This window comes from Glycine max, chromosome 2, assembly GCF_000004515.6.
Source record: "Glycine max cultivar Williams 82 chromosome 2, Glycine_max_v4.0, whole genome shotgun sequence".
Taxonomy (NCBI): Eukaryota; Viridiplantae; Streptophyta; class Magnoliopsida; order Fabales; family Fabaceae; genus Glycine; species Glycine max.
The window spans coordinates 8,674,600-8,695,336 of record NC_016089.4 but is presented as its reverse complement, the minus strand read 5'-3'; the positions used below and the strand labels follow the sequence as shown (position 1 = coordinate 8,695,336).

General features: G+C 31.5%; 2 protein-coding genes across 5 annotated transcripts; both read left to right on the top strand.

Moving 5' to 3' along the window:
• Nucleotides 1–905: 905 nt before the first annotated feature.
• LOC100794743 (sphingosine-1-phosphate lyase) lies at nucleotides 906–6,876 on the top strand. Its single transcript, XM_003518622.5, has 15 exons — nucleotides 906–1,210; nucleotides 1,306–1,351; nucleotides 1,842–1,993; nucleotides 2,139–2,198; nucleotides 2,729–2,953; nucleotides 3,032–3,173; nucleotides 3,298–3,348; nucleotides 3,451–3,542; nucleotides 4,037–4,163; nucleotides 5,351–5,366; nucleotides 5,709–5,816; nucleotides 5,916–5,970; nucleotides 6,062–6,208; nucleotides 6,324–6,402; nucleotides 6,609–6,876. Exons 1-15 carry the CDS (start codon nucleotides 1,023–1,025, stop codon nucleotides 6,729–6,731), a joined length of 1,611 nt encoding a protein of 536 aa, XP_003518670.1. The 5' UTR covers nucleotides 906–1,022; the 3' UTR covers nucleotides 6,732–6,876.
• A 7,622-nt stretch (nucleotides 6,877–14,498) lies between these two features.
• On the top strand, nucleotides 14,499–17,350 carry LOC102660341 (protein LAZY 1). 4 transcript variants are annotated; one of them, XM_041011853.1, is made up of 6 exons: nucleotides 14,499–14,769; nucleotides 14,854–14,952; nucleotides 15,045–15,111; nucleotides 15,622–16,415; nucleotides 16,711–16,900; nucleotides 17,145–17,350. In XM_041011853.1, exons 2-6 carry the CDS (start codon nucleotides 14,947–14,949, stop codon nucleotides 17,162–17,164), a joined length of 1,077 nt encoding a protein of 358 aa, XP_040867787.1. In that variant the 5' UTR covers nucleotides 14,499–14,769; nucleotides 14,854–14,946; the 3' UTR covers nucleotides 17,165–17,350. The 4 variants fall into 4 exon arrangements, with proteins under 4 accessions (XP_040867787.1, XP_040867783.1, XP_006575827.1 ...); XM_041011849.1 differs by having other exon boundaries at nucleotides 14,571–14,769; nucleotides 15,598–16,415; XM_006575764.4 differs by having other exon boundaries at nucleotides 14,600–14,952.
• The last annotated feature ends 3,387 nt before the right edge of the window (nucleotides 17,351–20,737 follow it).

Sequence of the window (20,737 nt, the reverse complement as noted above, 5' to 3'; positions counted from 1 at the left end):
TGTTTTTTCTCAGCAACTAATAGAAACTTGTAATTTGTAAATAAATGCTTACGACTTGTTGAAAAATAAATCCATTGAACTGGGTTACCTATTTACTACTACCCAAGCAACGTGTCCCCCTGTATTTTGGTGCCGTTTTGTCTTAGTGCTGCTTAGCTTAAATGAGTTTTAATTATGATTAGACCTCATTAGGTCATATCCTACTGTTACAGTCTGCAATTCCTGAAATTGGGAGGATGTCTTGGGGAGCTTGGCTTTTCTGTTGTTACTCTTGTGCCTTGTGCTGTCTTTTGTGTTGTCTTTTTTAAATTATACAGTTTTAATTATTTTTAAAATTAAATATTATCATTAAATATTAATATATATGTTATGTATAAAGAGACAGAATGAAAATGAATAAAGAGAAGTCAAATTCAATGTTTTGGTCTCCAATATTAACTTGTGGGACATAAAATTCTTTTTCACAATTGGATTTTTTTAGTAGGAGAGAACAAAATACAATAGGTTTGTGGAACTCATATTAGTGATTGGAGACAATTCAATCCCGTGGAATATGTTTGGTTTAGAGAAAAAATATATATAATAGAAAAGAGATAATTTTTTTAAAAAATAGTAATAAAATGATATGTGATTATGTTGCTTATTTTAAGGAAGATAGTTGACAAATAAAATAAAATATTACTACTATTGTATAGTTATTTAGTAGGAATAAAATGAGAAGTTAAATGGTTAGACCCATAAACTGATTACTTATATATTTCTAAAATATCATCTGCACCAAACTCTTTCCTGTCTTTTTTATTTTTAACCAAAATTGAATTAAAGGAAGAAATTGAATTAAAAAAACTAATTTAACCAAAATAAAATATGTTTATGGACACATACGAGACGCCAAGCAACATGTCAATGTTTCTTCGTTATCGCTTTCTTTCTTTCACCAAATATTTTATATACTGCACTGTCCTTATTCCTTCTTCTCCAATCTCCATTGTTGATATTCTCTTCTTCCTTCGTTCCTTCCAATGGATTCTTCGATCTCTCACTTCAGAGCCTCCGCGAATTCCTTCCTCTCCCAATACGAACCTCTCGCTTTGCTTCTCGCTCCTCTCCTCTCTCTCCTCTTCGCCCTCGCTCTCCGCTCCTTCTTCCACCTCCTCTCCGAGAACGGACTCAAAGCCACGCTCCTAGGGTTTCTCATTAACTCCTTCAAGTACAACACATCACTCCATGCAATGTTATTATTTGCCAATTGCTCTTTTCAATATCGTTCCTTAACTAATTTGTGATCCCTGTTTCGATTCTCAGATTGGTCCCAGGTGTGAAGAGATACATAGATGCCGAAAAACAAAAGGTCAGAGGTGTATTGTAATTCTCTTTTGAATGAGATTCGATTGAACTTTGTTTTTCTTGTCTTGTAAATGGAGTCAACTTCGCATGCATGCCTCAAGCTCTGGTTTTGTTTGTTGTGACTTTTTTTACCTGTGGCAATTAGTCTAATTTGATTCTTGGAGATGGTATATGACTTTCCATGTTCCTTTATTAAATTAGTGGCTAGTTCGGATTTGTCCAACAACATTATTTGTCAATTCCAAAAGAGTTCAATTCATGGTATCATTCTTGTTCCTCAATAGGTAGATGAGTGCTATGATTTGTTTCTGGACCTGAGTGTCAAAAATAGCATTGGGGATTCCTTTTTTAAACAGGCTTCTACTTTTGTTCTTTGTTAATAAATGGGTCATGACCATCAGGTGTACATTGTTTTAACAATTTTCTGCTTTCTGTAAACCATAGATCATCACTGGTGACTGATTTGCTTATTAATCTGGCCATTGAGCTCATAGGTTGTGGATAAGTTGCAATCTGATAGTAAATCTAAAAGAGAAGGTTGGAAAACTGAGTTGCCAAGCACAGGATTAGGGACAACTGTCCTTGAGAAAATGAGAGAGGAGAAAATTAATGACGCAGTTTGGCAAGGCAAATGCTCTGGTACAGTGTATGTTAGTAATTATGGTAAAATATTCAATTCTGATAAAATTTGTACTTGGGATGGTCCCGCCCCCCATCCATTTGTGTGTACTACTTAGGGATGACGAGTTCTGTATTGTTTTCTAAATGTATTTATTGTTTATGTCTTGCAGCTACATTGGAGGAAGTGAATCTGATGGACATTTTTCTCTGATAAATGAGGCATGTTCAATGTTAGTAAGACATGACAGAGTTTTCAGTTGTATTTTATGTTTTTGTTAATATGAACTGATTAACAATTATATCATTTTACTTTGTAATATTCTTGTGGATGGATTTTTGCATAGATCAGTGGTTTTGAAACTGATTAAAATGTACCTGAGATCATTTGCTTTAGGAGCTGGGGGCATCCCACTGTTGAGTACTATTATCAGATTATGTATTTTTCCTCAACATTAATCTGGTTTCTGACTCTGATCTTGGCATTGTTGGAAGTTTTCCTATTTGTTTGAACTTGAAAATATTCAAAAGCATGCCTATGGTTAAGACTTTCAGTTTTTCCAAACAAAAATAAACTGTTTCAAAATTAAGTTTTGGCATCAATTAATGTTGAGGCACTGAAATGACTGGCAGTGTAGAGAATTTTACATCCAATTGGGATTTGGGATATTGTTTAAGGTCATATCAATGCTCCTTAGCTGGGTTGCTGATATTGCTCTATGCTGTTGCATGTATTCAACAATTCATATTGATGACATTTCAGGTTTGCACATACCAATCCCCTGCATTTGGATGTATTCAAGAGTGTTGCACGCTTTGAGGCAGAAGTGGTTGCAATGACAGCAGCACTTCTTGGAAGTAAGGAAAAAAGTTCTGGAGGACAAATATGTGGCAACATGACATCCGGCGGGACTGAAAGTATATTATTAGCTGTCAAATCATCTCGTGACTATATGAAATCTAAGAAAGGAATTACAAGACCTGAAATGTATGCCACCAATATTAATTCATTATTATATATTTGGTAAAATATTTTTTAATATATTTTCAAACCACTAAATTATAGGATTATTCCCGAGTCTGGACACTCAGCATATGACAAGGCTGCACAGTATTTTAATATCAAATTATGGCGTGCACCAGTTAACAAGAATTTTCAAGCAGATGCGAAAGCTATTCGACGTCACATTAACAAAAATACCATCTTGGTATGAAGTTTTTCTTTTTCATTTAAAAGATTCAAATATCTTGCTATAGGATTTTATATGTATGCAAACTGCTAATAACTTGAATTCTTGTTGTCAAATGAAATTGACTGTCATGATAAATTAGATTGTTGGATCTGCTCCTGGGTTTCCTCATGGAGTAATTGACCCCATCGAAGTAAGTTTTTCATTTTTTTAAATCTAATGCTGAAAAAGAATATAAGTTCAACTTGCTTGCTGTATTACCATAATGCAGATAATTTGGCAATTTCTTACGTAGGAACTTGGTCATCTGGCATCAAGCTTTGGTATTTGTTTCCATGTGGACCTTTGCCTTGGTGGCTTTGTACTACCATTTGCTCGTGAGCTTGGGTATAGTTGGCATGACTTATTTTATATTACTGATTACTGAACCATCATTCAGTGCCGTTGCCTTTTTAGTTATACTTTTGGCCTTGCTTTTTACCTTTTTCATTGTTTTAGGTGCTATGCTTTTATATTTGAATCTGATCTTTGGCACCGAATCCATCAATATATTAGGCCTTTTCTTCTTTCTTTGGTAATATATTTCATTTTTTTTAAATACACGAATTTTTCAATATATCTCTATTTGCAACTGCAAGTCTTATTGTTTGTTTTGGGATTATGTTGCTAGCATAGTATTCTCTTCAGCTTCTATTGGGCCAGTGTTAATGTTTTGATGATTGATGATTATTTTAATTGTATAACACATGCAATTGCCCTACCCACACACAATGAGAAAAGAGGCTCTGTTATATTGGAAATCATATGTAGCTCTTGTTGTAACTTTTTGTTAAATGTCAGTACCAATTTAAGTATTTCATGTTCAACCTTTTTCTTCCCAGGTACCACATTCCACCTTTTGATTTTTCTGTTAAAGGGGTTTCTTCAATATCAGTTGATGTACATAAATACGGTTTAGCTCCCAAAGGAACAAGTGTAGTTCTTTATAGAAACCATGAAATCAGAAAGGTAAGGCAATGATTTACTCAAAAAGTTTTTGGCAGTAACTGATGAATTATTTAGTGTTTAGTTTATAGCTGAATTCCAAATTGGTTATATAATTATTTTTAAGATTCATTTTTGCATCTTCTTCAAAACATCTCACAGAATATGACATGTTCTAATCTTCAGCATGTATAATTTCTTTCATACTCTTTTTTTCTTTCCTTGAGTTGATATCCATCAATGCTATGAAAATAACAATTTAAAATATCATATTTGATTACTGGTGTTTCTACTTGATGACTCAAGTTTTTTTTCTGGTCAAAGTGTCATTTTATTATACAGATAATATGTTGCATTCCTAGAATCTGAATTATTATTTCTCTTGGCTCTTGCACATAGCATGATAGATATCCCAGGCCATACATGCAAATGGTCTCAGTTCAAGAGTTCTTCATCTCTTTCTGTTTGGAAATCATGAAGAGTTGGTAGATGAAACATTCTTGCATATTTTTCTACTTAAAGTATAGTAGGATACTATTGGAGATAAAAACTTTCTTTTGCTTAATACACTTATAGAGACTGGAGATAGAAGATGAATTGTATAACATGGCAAGTCCTTGTACTCATAAACATTAAATCAATTATCAATATCTGAAATTTTAAGTACATCATTTTTTACTTGGATATTTCTTAAAATCACCCCTCTCATAGTGCACCTCAGATCCAACTCTTATTATTTTATTGGAATAATAAAAATTTCAAGTTTACAACCCTTTTAAACAAATGAAATTTCATTTATAGGAAAGCCTGTTAACAGAAAGTGTTTTGTTTGTGTGGGATAGTTTCTCTGAATGTGTAATCTGAAAAACTACTCAAGAAAGTGTAGAGATTAGGTACTAGGTAATCTTGGCGCATTCTATAGGTTTTGTTTTCCGCTTGTGTTCCTTCCTGTTTGTTGTATGGATATTTTCTTCTTCCCTTGGTCAAATTTTTCCTCTTTTTTTCTATCTAATATTTTTTTCCTATTAAAAGAAGACATTCCAACAATATATCCTAATTATCTTTTATGTGTATTCCTCCTGCCATCCCTTTCATTTCTATTTTATAGATTACCTTCTTGCAACATGCCTTTCTGTTATTGGAAAATTGGGTGTTGATTTACTTGCAGCTGATTACTAATGTATTTTCTTTCTGTCTTCTGGACTCTACAGCATCAATTTGTTGCTGGTAAGTTTATTATTTGTTTCTGATAAATGTTATGTCTTGGGTAGTTGGGGTTATCTTTATATTGTGCATGTGCTGTGCATGCATATAATAGGGATGATCTTGTATAAAAATATTATAAAATGTCCAGGCTTATTATTAGTTTCCTTTCTTTGAATTGTTTACATGACAATCTGCAAGGAAAGGGGAAGATGATAAGTAGTGACATAAACTTTATAGTTTAGACAAGAGCTAGTCTTTATTTTTATAGTTCTGTGGTGGGAATGTTTTGTCTCTTACTGGTAATAATTCCGATACAATGTTTTCTTTTTCTTTTTTGTAAACTAATTAGTGTCAATGTCGCAGTTACCGAATGGTCTGGTGGGTTGTATGTGTCTCCAACCATAGCTGGAAGCAGGCCTGGAAGTCTTATTGCTGGTGCATGGGCAGCGATGATGTCTCTAGGGAAAGAAGGTTATTGTCCACGACCTCTCTGTTCTGCCTTTGAAATAATGATTTGATTTCCCTTTCTGCTAACTCTGATGCCTAATTTATGATCTGGTTTATTTTCAGGTTACTTGAAAAATACAAAAGCAATTATGGAAGGGTCAAGAAGAATACAGAAAGGGTGAGATACTGTGTCTCTTTCTTTCTGTATTTACTCTAATGTTGTGCCTTATATAATTTTTTTGAAAGTAATGATTATGTTATATCTGTAGCATAGAGGAGATTGCTGAGTTGTTTATTGTTGGAAAACCTGACATGACGATAGTGGCTTTTGGATCTGCTGTTCTGGATATATTCGAAGTCAATGATGTTATGTCATCCAAAGGGTGGCATTTGAATGCATTACAGAGACCCAACAGGTAGGGCTTTTAGATTGGGGGGACACTGTCCAGTGTTTTCTGGATTAAACTAACTGCTAGTGCTTGATGGTCACTTTTAAGAAACTGAAGATATTTTAATCTGTGCTTGAATCAGCATCCATATCTGTGTGACCCTGCAACATGTGCCAATTGTTGAAGACTTTCTCAATGATTTGAAGGAATCTGTGAAAACTGTAAGTTCTTTACTTACGTAGAATCCTAGTTATAAATGAATAATTTATTTCGAGACTATGGCCTAAGATACTCTCTCCAGGCCACCAGCAGAGGGTGGTTGCAGGGGTATGGCAGTTGATGTAACAGTTCACTTGTTGATACAATACCACTGGCTTAATTCGATTCGTATTTTCTGTTTCACTCTTTTCTTTCTTTCCAATTCCAGGTGAAAGCAAATCCAGGTCCAATAAGTGGAGGCCTAGCACCTATATATGGTGCCGCAGGGAAGATGCCAGATAGAGGCATGGTCCAGGAATTGCTGGTAGATTATATGGATGGTACCTGCTAATGGCGTTCAACATTTGTACCAGACTTTTCAGGAAACATGTACTGTAGTGGACCTTTACTTTGATAATATTCCATTTTATAGTGCATTCTTTCATATTGGGGAGAAAACTAAAGACTACTAATAAGGCCTTGTTTGTTTGTGTGTGTATGCTCTTGTACGTTGAAGAGGCCACTTCGTTTTATATTCATATCTAAGCATTATCATGGGTGGTGGGGGGACATTGGGGACAGTAATACTTCTGAAACTCCCAGAACAAAAATAATGCACATGAGATTGATTGTACAAAAACAAAATGTACGTGTGTTTGATAATCATCATAAAAATAAGGGTAAAAATCAGGGTTACAGACTTAACAGGCCAGTGTAATTATAAGTAATACTTGAATCTGGTCTGTTAAGTTTGCAGACTTAACAAATTTTATCTGCAAGTTCATGGGTAGTTCTTATAAGACAAAATTAATTTTAAAATAAAAATTATACATATTGAATATTTGAGTTGAGAGTTGAGACTTCATAGCCTCCCCTTTCAAACCCTTACTCCATTGCATGCCTCCCCTTCCAAACCCTTACTCCATTTCGTGCCTCGCCTTTCCCAACCCTCATTTTGTCGTGTGTCTCTTTCCTTGACCCTCACTTCACTACATGTCTACTTCCCCGATCCTCATTTTGTCGCGTGTCTCTTTTCTGACCCTCACTCCACTATGAGACCTATGACATCACTTTCTCTTCCTTGGCTCATGCGTGACCTCCCTACCTTGGTCAGCACCGCATCACATTTCCCTTACCTCGACCAAACATCACACGAGAAGTTCACTTCCTCCTCCTTGATTCATGTGTATCACCTCTCTCTACTCGTCGCACTTCTTTCTTGCACGTTGCACTTTCCTATGCCATTGTGCCTCCTATTGTGTTGTGCCTTTCTCTTGCTTGTAGTCGTGTCAAACAACAAAAAACATATTGTTATTTTTAAAAAAATTATTAATTGAACCTGTGAATTGGTCCATTTATCTGCAGGCTTGAGGACCGGATATAAATTTAAAAAAAGTCCATTTATTTTGCGGAACAAATTTATGCAGTCCACTTAAAATACAGGTTTCAAGGCTCGAGTCTTAAATGGACCCGGCCAACCATTACACCCACCCCTACTTATTTATGTCTTCACACTTATAGTTGTATGTTCCCTCTTTTTTTAGCTTTCCTTATTCCTCTCTTCTAAGGGTCTCTCCTTCTCTTTCTCTTTCTCCTCCTCTCTTTTCTTTTGCACCCTTTAGTTTCTCACCAATCTTTATCCTCATCCACTAGCAAATGTATTTTAGCCGTAAGATACAAATTTAGGCTTTTATTAGTATTTTTTCTTGTTAAAAGATATTTTTTTAGTCACATTAATTATATTGAAATCAAAATACAAATATATTTTTTGTCAACAAGTCATTGGAGTGATCGAGCTAAGGTGCTAGAAGCTGGAGTAGGCAACGCTTGACTTGGTTTTCATAGCTAAGCGTGATTGTTAATATTTTCAATCTCTCCCTATAGACTATATTAGTTAGAACTAACATGTTAATTCGAGCAATTCTACATTGATCAAACTAGGCTAGAAACTTTTAATTATTGTAAAACAAAATGAGTAAACTACTAATTTCATCCTTGAAGTATTATCCTCCTAAGTGCTCCACAAAGCAACAATTTTTTTATTATGAAGTTCTTGAAATATTAAAAATCATGTTTAATAGTCTTTCTAAATACTTAAAAAAAAACTTCAGTATGATCGTTAAACTTTACTCGAATACGTCAACTTACAAGGTTAATTAAGTGATGAATATTTAACATATAAGAGGTTATTTAAATATTTTTATTACCTTAAAACTATTTAAGAGAAGGGGTAATAATTTGTAGACAAATTTGGTAATTTTTTTTACAAAAAAAAAATTGGTAGTTTATTCAATACAAAATCATAAAAAGCTATTAATCATATCGAAAATTGCAGTATGATGACATATATATAGTTTATTGATGAAATATCTTGAACTTAAACTCAAATTCTTCAGTAGTAAAGTCCTTAAAAGCAATACTATATTTGTTTTAATTAAATGTGTTATTTTCTGTTTAACAATAATATGAATATCTACTCCTGTATTTGTTTTTTTCAACCAAAAAGATAATATGATTAATAAAAAAATGGATGATACTAGTTAAAAAAATAGACTTAAAGACAAAAGGAGAAGGAAAGGGAGAGACATTCCCCATAATTACAAAAATATTAATGCCTCAATGCTAACATAAATATAAAATAACCATAGAAAGATAGACCTCTTAAAGACTCTAATAGCCATCAATAATGCCAAGACAACAAGACCACCACATTTTTTTAATTAAGCATTTTTAATATTTACTTTTTCCTCTCTTGAGAACATTTTCAATATTATCTATACAACATACATATTTCAATACTATTTTTTTAGATTTGAATTACTACTATTGGCAATTTGGTATCAGTTAAATGAGTGAAATATTATTGTCCCCCACTCCCCCCTAGGAATCTATCACGTGGAATGCCATGGTCGCATAATCGAAGAAGGCTAAATGTAGAGTCGAGAATATGAAGTATGAACATGAAATAAACTAGAAGTCGAGGAATATTATCTCACCAACCATTGGTCATGAAACTCCCAGAACCCGTAATAATGTAAATGCAATTATTACGTTTCTTATTTTTCTTATTCGTATTTTTAGAAAAGAATGTTTCTAGATCTATATTTACTCGTGTAGTAATTTTTGCATGCCTCTATAACTTCTAAAATTATATTTAAATTATAGCAGAGAAAATTTGCAAATATTATTAAATAAAATTGTCTTTTAGATTTGAGTTTTAAGCGAACTACGGCTTTCTTTCTGACGCATAAAAAAACGAACTACAGCTAATATTTTTTAGATATGATCGTATTTGTAAGTGGACTATATAAGAAGAATAAGTGAGAGAGGAAAAAACTAAAATATGTCATTTTTCACCGTTGATCTTTTACTTATCGACTTTTACGACCATTGCCAAAACATTGTTTGAAATAAGAATTTACATAAAGTAATTAAACATGGTTGAGGAATTATTGTATCTCACTGTCAAATGATATATATATAGCTTTGGTTGGTTTAAGAAGAAAAGAGTCCAAGTGAGGCAAATTTTAACTATTGCATTACGCGTGGATGGTTGTCACGCGTCACAAAATATATCTATCGTCAATATCGTTTCATTCGAATCTTAAAAATATATAAGGTTAATAACTTCATCCAACAGATCGAATCACAAAGAACACTAGGGACACTATTTAGATCGGGTCGTGCAACATTACTACTGTGCCATAATCTGCCAACATATATGCCCTAGTTGCGTTCTCCACTTTTCTAGATGCACTCACTTACAACTCACAAGTGAATCTGTGGGTCAAATAATCAAATTGCAATACTCTCGAAAGCAATAGCCCTGTTTTTTATAAGAAAAGTTACTGTCAACATTTTACATTGGCTAGCTATATTAGTCAAAATATACCTTGTGCTAGTTGCAACGACTTGAATAAATTTGTTTCTTTGGATTTTGGGTTTTCTTATTTATAAAGTAAGTAAAGATAAAGTATGTTATCTTAACTGTTAATGTTAATGAGAAATCAATAGTTAACATTCTAATATATTTATGATTTAATGTTATATCACTTAATAAGATTCATTAGTTATTTTATTCATAGTTGAAATTGTAACATCATAATATTTTCCGCAAATAAATTAAAAAACTTTTTACATTTATGATATATCTAGGTGCTCTCTCTTCCTCTGAAATTTGTTTTCTCTTTTTCCTTTTTCAAAATCCTCTCTTAGCTTTTTCCGCATACACTCAAACATGTTTCATTAAAATGATGATCCTGGATTCATTAACCGTTGGATCATCGTAAAATTTGAACACGAGGTTCGGAACTTATTTCCACATATACCCATTGTTGGAATTTTCAAGATAATGTCCGTGATGGAAGAAATGTCCCTTGCACTGAGCTTTCTCTATTCCCGCATACACCCAAAACCTATCCCAACAAAACTATGATCTCGGATTCATCAACCGTTGGATCGTCATGAAATTTGGACACGACCTTTGAAACTCATTCTCGCACATTCTCACCATCGGGATTTGCAAAATAATGTTTTTGAAGAGAGAAATTAGTCTGACAGTGAAATAGAAGTTATAATCTCTTTTCCTTCTCTTTAGCGCTTGGAAACCCTAACAGAGCAAATAGAGGAAAAGGTTGAGGAATCTCAGGGAACTACTAGAAACGCCACTATCACTACTGGACTACACACACGTGAGCCCGCTTAGAGGTAAGGGATAAGTTATTCACAGTTGACGAATAGTGAGAACATGTATAGGGATCCTTAGAATATCAATTGGAATGAGTTTTTGGGGTGTTTTAACAAATTTTGATTCTATTTTTACAATTATAACTATGAAATATACATGTTTGACAGACCAATTGATGTTCCAATGAAAAATTGTTGTGAAATTGATGTGTTTTTGTGTTGAGTGTGAATCCTAAAAATTGAGTTTTTTTTGTTAACATCAATTGTACTCTAAATAATATTCTCTTTAATTGTGTATTTTATACAAATTATTGTCTTTGTTCTGTATTTTCCCACGATGATGATCAACATGTTATATATATATATATATATATATATATATATATATAATAATAATAATAAATTAAAGAAAGTTGTAAAGTTAATGTCTAGTAGTATTTTTTTATGTAATTTTATTTTAATTGTTGTAGAAACTCTTTTTGATTGAAAATAATGTAATTTGATTTAGTCTATATGTGTGTGTGTGTGTGTTTTGTGTCATGCAAATATTATTAGTGTGTGATGTGCATATGAGTTATGAGTTATGAGGCGTGATAAATTATTATAATGAGATTATAATATTGTTGTTGAGATTGAACACAAGTGCAAAGTTGAACATGTGTTCATTTTTGAGATACATGTAAACATGTGATGATGGATTGTGACATTATGAAATGTCAAATTGTGTACATGGAATTTGGTTGTGAATAAGTGTGTGGTTAACACTTGATGTAACAATACTTGTGTTGTGAGCTGTGAATTATACAATAACCCGATTGGTGTTTACCTTGAGAAAAATGTTTATGCACAGTGTTAAAGGAAAAATATAGGATTCCTAGTGAGAAACCTTAAATGTTAAATTGTAGCACAATATGTTAAATGTGTTTGAAATACAAGTGTGAGATCGTGAGTATTGTATAATTCATAAGCAGTGTCTGCATGCAAAAATTGTTTTAGGGGTTGGACCTGAATCAGGAAGGTGAGACCCTAACGAATTTTACAGAGTCTAGGTCTTAGTGGTAAAGACACTCGGTTTGAGTGCTCCTTTAAGCCTATATTGATCTCATATGGTTAGAGCATTCTCGCAAAACAGAGTGACCCTAATTGGTCATCTTATGATTTTACTTAGTGAGAATGATCTGACATACCCATTGTGTGGTGTGTCTTGTTATATACTCCTAAGTGTCCCAGAGTAGTTTTTCATTAACATGGTATCACATTGCATATAGGCTTGAATTTTAGTATAATTGTTGCATAACGCTTGTTAATTGTTTATTATGAAATTAATGAGTGTTATTACGTCTTGACTCGAGTGTGTGATTCATGTGTAATGTGATTAGTGATTGAAAAATGAATTTTAAATGATAAAGTGGTGAAGTGACGTAAATTGTATTAAGTTGAGTTATGTTATAAACACTTTCATAATTTATTTTGATTACGTCTTTGTTTATTTATTTGTGTTTGGATTCTATGATGATCTCAAACTTTGTGTTCGTGAGAGCAGATGACTAGGTGAATGACTTTAAAGAACCCCTCGTGCCAGAGGGCACTGGAACATAATGCTCTGATAGGATGTGACATTGGAGCATAAATTGTTATATTAATTGCATGAAGTCTTAAACGATCTTATTTTGAGCCGAGATGATTTTATTATTTATTTGAACATATTCTATTATGATGTCAGAAAAATGAATGTGAACCTTTTACCTTTTGAAATTTTTTTATTTAAATGTGGTTAAAAAACTTTTAATTAATTTCATATTCAAATTAGTTATTTTACTCGCTAAGATGAGCAACTAACTCTAGAAGAGTTAGATCTATTTATTTAAATAAACTTTTTGATATTAATTTTAGGGGTTTGAGTTAAACCTTCTCAATTCTAACACTATTTATTTAGATAGAGTTAGTGTGGAAAAAAATAAATATTGCCAATGACTATACAAGATTATTGTGAGACAAACTTAAGTCGTGTTTAGATAATTCTTTTCATAAATACTTGTAGGAGAAAATAATAAGAAGATAAAATAAGTTGAGTTTCTTATATAAGCTAAAATTAACTTGTGTTCTTAATATTTATAGAAGTTTTTTTTATTTAATTTCTCCAAAATTTAACTTACATAAGTTAATTTTAACTTATGGAGAATTTTAATATATTTTATCTTCTTATTTTTTCCTTTATAAATTTTATATAATTTTGTTTATCTAAACATAATTTTAATAAAATAGATTTGAAGATCAATTTGTCCTTAATTACTCTGCATCCCGAATTGGGTGCTTCCTTGGAAGGTTCCTAATAAATTTTTATATTTATTCCAAAACAGGTAAAGTGTGCAATATCTACTGATAAACAAGCAACAAGTTGAGTTTCCATTGAGTGAGCCAATAAAACTGTAATATATTTTAATAGAAATAGATTCACAAACACATAAAAAAAAAAGTCTCTATATTCAAATTTTTATTATTATTTCTACTGTTCTTTCTCTCATCTAAACTAATAGAACTTTTTTTTTTAATCTTTTCTTATTTTTTATTTATCCAAGTGATGCAACAACAGTTACCAAATCATTATAACCATGTTGGCAGAAAGAGTCAAAGATGTGGATCAAAATATACAAGAATGGGAAAGTACATTTAACTTTCTTCTCGAAAGAGGAGTACGTAGTGAGTCTGAAAACACCATATGGCAACATTGCTAACGACAAATAAAACATACCATATTCCTTTTACGGAGGGAGAGGGTCCCCTGACCTACCATTTGGTGCAGAGTTTATGAATAATGAATTTATCATCACTGCTCCAGAAATAACACAGTACTAACGGTTGCCAAGTGTACTAACTTGGTGTTCTACCAAACCCAACTCACTCTAGTGAACATGGAAAAAAAATGTCAAGAGCATACATTTTTTTTTTCTTTTCAAGATTAAGACATGACATTCTCCCCATTATAGTTTAATCAGCACTTATCTAACCAAAATTTGTCAAAATTTTCCAATTGTACAAGATTGTTCAATAGACAATTAATTAGCTTCAACACACACCACAATACCAAATAACGAACATCAAAATTACAACACTTGGGGAGAAAATAATATTGAAAATGAAATAGGAAACATAGCATATCATTTACAAGGGTCTAAAGTCTTAACGTGTCTAGACACTTTTTATTGCCTTCAAGCTGAAGAGATGGGGCCATGGATTCTTCTACGGTCTAGACTATTAATTCTAACTTTCTTGTCTGAAGGAGAAAAGATACACTTGTTGGTCAATTGTTTTTTGCTCTATTGGCATCAACCAATGATTTGGGGTTTATCCAATCACAAGAATCAATGGCTCATCACTACTCAAAACTCAAAAAACTCAACTAAATAATGAGATGCACGAGGCACAATATGTTGCACACACGCGTCGTGGTACATGAGTACCAAACTAATATTTCATATGGTTAATATTCGTGTTCAAGTACAAACCAGAAAGTGTGAGGCAGTTGATGCATGACATCTTAATTCTAAACAATGGACAAAAGAATGCTGATAAGCAATATTTTCTATACCAAAATCATGCATAAAAATTATAAGCCTTACTGTTAGTCGACCTTGCACATGATCAGATTAGTGTGTTTAGGACCCACTTGATTTAATGCTGAGATATAACAGCAAACAATGTTTGTAAGTTTCTCTCTGTTTTTCTTGCTGTATCCTCTCTATAAGACATCACTGATTCTCACCAATGTTTTATATGTTCTTTTTAAGATATCATTTAAGTACGATAGACACTTCCTTCAATTACCTTATCTTCCTCAGTTAGGCAACCAAAACTCCAAAGGTTTTTCTTGAATATCAAAGATGAAGGTGATCAATCATGCCTTGCAGAACAAAATATTCACTGTACTCTTCTAAGTTGGTTTCCTCATTTTTTTTAAATTTTTTTTTTTTTGCTGCAGTTACTAGGCTGGATGCACAGGAAACTTCGCCAGAATAGTAGTGAGCCATTCAAGGACTTGGTCATTGGTAAGTCATATGCTGTTATCATTATGTTCCTCCATACATGCATTAACTATGTGATGGCCATGAAATTAGTAAACAACCAGTGGTACATAAAAGCAAAATTTACCATACTACACATTAGATAACTTGATGATGACCTTTGAACTATAAGTTAAGGAGAATTCAAATACTCTCTTGCATACACTTATGATCACAAATATATGTAGGCCCATGAAGACACAGTAGTAAACCACCTAGGTACAACCATTGAAAGGCTATGATTAAATTAGAAGATTTATGAAAATAAAGTAGAATGACTGGCTAGAATTGAAAGTTGGAACATAAAAACTAGACTGTTTAAAAAGCTGTCAAGGGTAATAAGATCCATAAAATCTCTATTAGCATAAGATCAGAATTTGGCAGAGTCTAGCTAGCTGAACGCTATCATGGAAATCCATTTCATGTTATGCTTCTCAATTACCATAGTTCTTTAAAATTTGTTTGTTTCAGGGAATTCTTGCAATTGTCTTTCAGGGCAGGCACCACTTGATGATGAACAAGTATATCAGAAACCAAGCCTTGGGGTCAAACTTTCCAAACATGCTCAGAAAGGTCACAACAACCTTAGAAACTCTTTTGCTGGTGTAGAAGCAGCAAGGGTAGATGAAGACTATGAGGGAGAATACTTCCCTGGCTTCCTTGCAATTGGAACTCTTGGTTCAGAACCAATATCCGACCCATCAACAACACCATCATTTCCCATTTCTGTTGAGAGCATAACTGAAAAAGAAGATGAAGTCACTGAGAATGATCTGAAGCTCATCAATGATGAGCTGGAGAAAGTGCTAGGAGCTGAAACCAAGGATGATGTCAGCATTGACTCATCAAGGAGGACTAGCCATGTTAGCACTGGGAGAAGCAGCCATGTCAGCACTGGGAGAAGCAGCCATGCGAGTATAATAACACTCAGTGGAAAGCCAATAGAAGGCACAGAAGCAAATGGAAATGGTGCTGCAATTTGTCCACTCCAGGGATATCTCTTTGGAACAGCTATTGAACTGTCTGAAACAACAACAACTGCAGCAGCAAAGAAAGAACATAGGACTTCGCTCGGGGAACTGTTTCAGAGAAGCAAATCATCTGAGGAGAATTTCGGTGCAAAATGCGAAAAGGAGGACAAAAGAGCCGAGAAGGAAGTGGACAAGTCTTCCATGAACCTGATGAAAGAAAAGCTGAAGAAAAGAATGCTCCATGCTTATTCCAAGAATTCTACTTCAATAAATGGTGGGCCTATTGATTCTGCTTCTGCTGAGACAAAACTGAATAAGGTACACAAATAGTTTCTATAACTAGCCAACCTTAACTTTCTATTTGCACTTGTGTATGTATAACTATTATGCTATGCATTACCATTATCTTTAGTAAGAGTAATGATTATCAACGAACGGGTCACATTAAAATTGTATATAAATATATTGGATAAGGACTATTATATAAAGTAACCAGCATTTTAAAGTTCTTTCCTTTTAGCCTTAAATAACATATTATTTATTTATGCTCTTAGTCTTTGCATGTTGTATTATTCTTTCTGGTCATGACTTGAGCTATTCTTGTGGTTTTTAGATTCTCCATATGTTCCGCAAGAAAGTTCACCCTGAAAGTTCAACAGCTGCACAAAAATCTGGTAAACACCATAAGAACCAGAAGAAGAAGAAAACAATCAATAATGGAGGCTACAACAAAAGTGACCTGGTGCATCCAGAGGAAGATTCATCTGTCAACAGGGAGTACTGGATCAAAACAGATGCAGATTGTAAGTATACAATTTTTTTTTTCATAAGCCTATTTCACAGTTTAACCTATGCTATGTATTTCTATTTTTCATAAGCCAATTATAGAATTTCATGATTCACTTGATGAAAGCAGCAACTGATTGTAACACGGCGGCAAATCATTTGTAGCATGTCTATTTTCAGTTTCAGTCTTATGTGTTGCTTCTTCTACCCTGACTCAGTTTTTTTGTTTTTTTGTTTTTTTTTATTTTCTTTGCATTGCAGACTTAGTTCTAGAGCTGTGAAAGATGGAGCAGAAATTGTGCTGTTTATAAGCTGTCATCCTCTATTAGTAACACCTAATATTGTGTTTGTACTATGAAAACTTATATATAAAACGAATAATTGAGGTAGTTTCAGTGTCTACCTCATAGTGGTCAGTGTGAAATGTAAGATTTGTCTAGTAATAATAAAAGAAGAAAAAATAAAAACCATAGCAATTGAGTTGACAATATAAACTATGTATAAATTATAATCACAGAATCCACCGTCAAATCATCGAGGTAAGCAAGCATGATGAATAAATAACAGGAACTAGTTTATGGGGAGGGATCTATACATGACACTATATGTTTAAATTGTGCTTGTGGCTATTTTGATAAAGATTTGATTATCTTTTATCTCAATAGTTGAAACAAGTAACAATTTTTCATTTTAGTCTCAATAGATTGAACAATCTCATTTTTGTATATATTGTTGAATTTTTTTAACCTTTATAGTCCTTGCAGTCTAAAATCGTCTAATATTTTGATCTTTTAAAATTGTTACAAATTGAAAGTATCAAAATTTTTTGGTATTTTTTCACCATCGGTTTCAGTTTTGTAATAAATTTTAGACACTGAAGACTAAAAAGATTAAAAAATTATAACTATCTGAGACTAAAATTGAAAGTTTTAAATGGGCCCATATAAAAACTTGTTACAACTATAGAATTAAAAGAATAATTAAACCATAAAATATCAAACATCCAATCATGATGGATAAAGGTTTTGTTGAAACTTAAAACATAATTGAATTTGATTGATTTATCAATCAAGAAAAAATTAGGGAAAGGGCAATTATTTCACACTAATTACCTTGAAGTTTTACAAAATTATATAAACTTTTTTTTTATCTACTCTTACATGTCTTAGTTTTTGAAAAATGTATATTGACGTCCCCTTATTTGTTACACTAATTTTCCTTAATTGTTTAAAAAACATTACACTAGTCTCGTATAAGGGAGGTTACTATAAGTCTGTAATGGTTAAAACTTAAAAAAGCATCGAGAGTTTGTGTAATAGAGATAAATAGTATAATTTACTCTTATTTTTATTAACTTTCAATCAATAACACAATAAACTAAAATTAGATAAACAACTAATTAAATTCAATTAATTCTTTTACAACTTTATTTTTTAAATATATTTTCTAAGATTTAGTTAACATGGCATTCTAGAATAAAAGAAATTAAAATTCTTCTTTATCTAGTTAGTTATTAACAAAAAAAATATGAAAATGAGACATCAAGGATTTGTTTTTGCTTATAAATATTTTTTTAAAAAATAAAAAGAAAATATTAGAATTTAATAATTATTAAAAGAAATAAAAATATTTTCAAAACTCAAATATAGTCTTATATTCCTTTTTCACAAGCTAGCAATATTTGTTTTTCTTTTTCAGGAATTATTTTTTTGATTTATTCACCTTGTTTTTATTATTTTTTTTATTAGAAACTAACAAAAAAAAAAAAAAAAAATTTAAAAAAATCTTATTACATTATTTTAAATGAGATGAATGAATTTTTTATAATTATATTTATAGTGCCTAAAATTTGCGGTAAATTCATTTTCTTCCCCCCAAATTGATAAAAAAAAAATACAGTTTCTCAAATTTAAAAAATACATTATTAGTGATTGGAGTTAGACATTTTTAACAAAAGTAGTGAAATGAGGTTGACACATTTCAAATACTAACAATCACTTATTCCCATTTTTGTTAGCATCGTCTGACCATAGAGATTAAAAAAATTAATTTGAGGAATTAAAATATTATTTTTTAAATCAAAAGACTAAAAAAATTATTCCAAATTTTAGAGATTAAAAATATAATTATTTTTTATTATATTTCTCGGTTTTTAAAGTCTAAGAAATATAATAAAAAAAATATTTTAACAGTATCATGCATACATATATTTTTGTTTTTAGCGCAAATTTTATGGCAACAAATTCAATACAATAATAAAAATAAAGAATGACACGATTACATGGATGGAAGGAAGTGCTTTAGGTTTTCTTTTTCATTTTAATTGTTTTTTTTTATCTTATTTGTTATGTTTGCATTTTTTTAATTTTATTTTATTAATTGTAAACCTTTTATTGATTGTACTCATTATATAAAAATTAGAATAATTATCTTGAATGGAAGCGTTTTTAGAAGTTACTTTCAATGAGAGTATTCTTAGGGTTGCTTAGCCTCTTATCTTTTTTAATCTGTTTTTTTTATTAAAAAAATCAATATTTAAAAAATGTCAATGGTTCAAAGCATAATTGTATCTTGACATAAATGGCTTATTTTAAATATATAAGTACAAAAAATGTTATTTTTTATTATTATAATTATAATATATTTTACATATTTAAAAGTATTTGTTTATCATAAATTTTAATTATATTAAATAAATTTTTGTTTTCTGCATAATACTAGTTAAACTAAAAAAAAAAAAAAGTTTATTTGGGATAAGCATCGAAATCCTTGAATAAGTGATTCTCCCATTAATTTGATGTAGGACAGGAAAAAGAACCAAAAGATAATTTTAGGATAAATTTGTCAGATTAAGGAAACATTAAAATCATTAAATGGTTTGCCTATCCTTAGCTAAAACCTAAAAGATTCGTTTCCCTGTCACAGAATGCACCCCAAGCTTTCTAAGAAAAGCCATCGACAAGAATAAACCCGTCAGCTAAATATTATATAATGTTCGTATTTTCTATAATAAAGTTTAGCTACTCAATCTTGATTCTTTTATTAAAAGAGTGAAATCTAACCTTGGCACCTGACTTATTCAAGAATATAAAGTTGAAGTTCCTTTTATCTAACTTATGCAACACTTTAGATTTTTTTTCCAAATCTGTTTAGAAGTATATTTTTTTAGTTTATTAACTTAATATTTAATAGATATCTTCAATTCTATAAAATGAAGAAAAGAAAAAACATGCATATGACAAATAACAAATCTCTAGATAGAATTACAATTAATAAATAATTAATATTATCAATATGATTCCATATCTAAAATTATACTAAAAAATGAGCCTATATATATATATATATTTGAACTTAGTATATTTATGAAATAAAGTATGAGTTTAAACTTAAGCTTATTAGTTATTAAACAGGCGAAATTAATTCAAGCTTTGAAGATTGAAGTTTATACACATGCATTTCTATTTTTTATTCTTAAATTAAGACTCTGAAGATATTTGTTAACGTTCTTCTCCTCTTTATTTTCCTTTATATCTTTTTGCATCCGAACAATGCATTAATAGTTTTTGAAGATGGGTCTGCAGGCAACCTATTAGAGTAAAAAAGTGTGGGTGTGAACATTATGCAGGCAAATTATTTAGTTCTCAATACGAAATTCAATCACTGTCTTTAGTTTCGTGAGTAGTGTAAGTTGTAAAGAACCGTCAAGTGTATTGGATGGAAGTCAAGGTACGTAGTATATGCTTGGATTAAAATCATCTCCTACTTAAAAGAATCATCCAAAAATAACTCTTGAACATTTTGAAAGAAAAAAAAACAGTTCTTAAAAAACAAAACGACAGCTAATTAATTCA

Coding starts and splice junctions, on each gene's coding strand:
- LOC100794743 (XM_003518622.5), top strand. CDS start 1,023: ATGGATTCTTCGATCTCTCACTTCAGAGCCTCCGCGAATTCCTTCCTC. Junction 2,954..3,031: donor GGAATTACAAGACCTGAAAT/GTATGCCACCAA, acceptor ACTAAATTATAG/GATTATTCCCGAGTCTGGAC. Junction 3,349..3,450: donor GAGTAATTGACCCCATCGAA/GTAAGTTTTTCA, acceptor TTTCTTACGTAG/GAACTTGGTCATCTGGCATC.
- LOC102660341 (XM_041011849.1), top strand. Junction 15,112..15,597: donor ATTCAAGGACTTGGTCATTG/GTAAGTCATATG, acceptor TGTTTGTTTCAG/GGAATTCTTGCAATTGTCTT. Junction 16,416..16,710: donor CTGAGACAAAACTGAATAAG/GTACACAAATAG, acceptor TGTGGTTTTTAG/ATTCTCCATATGTTCCGCAA.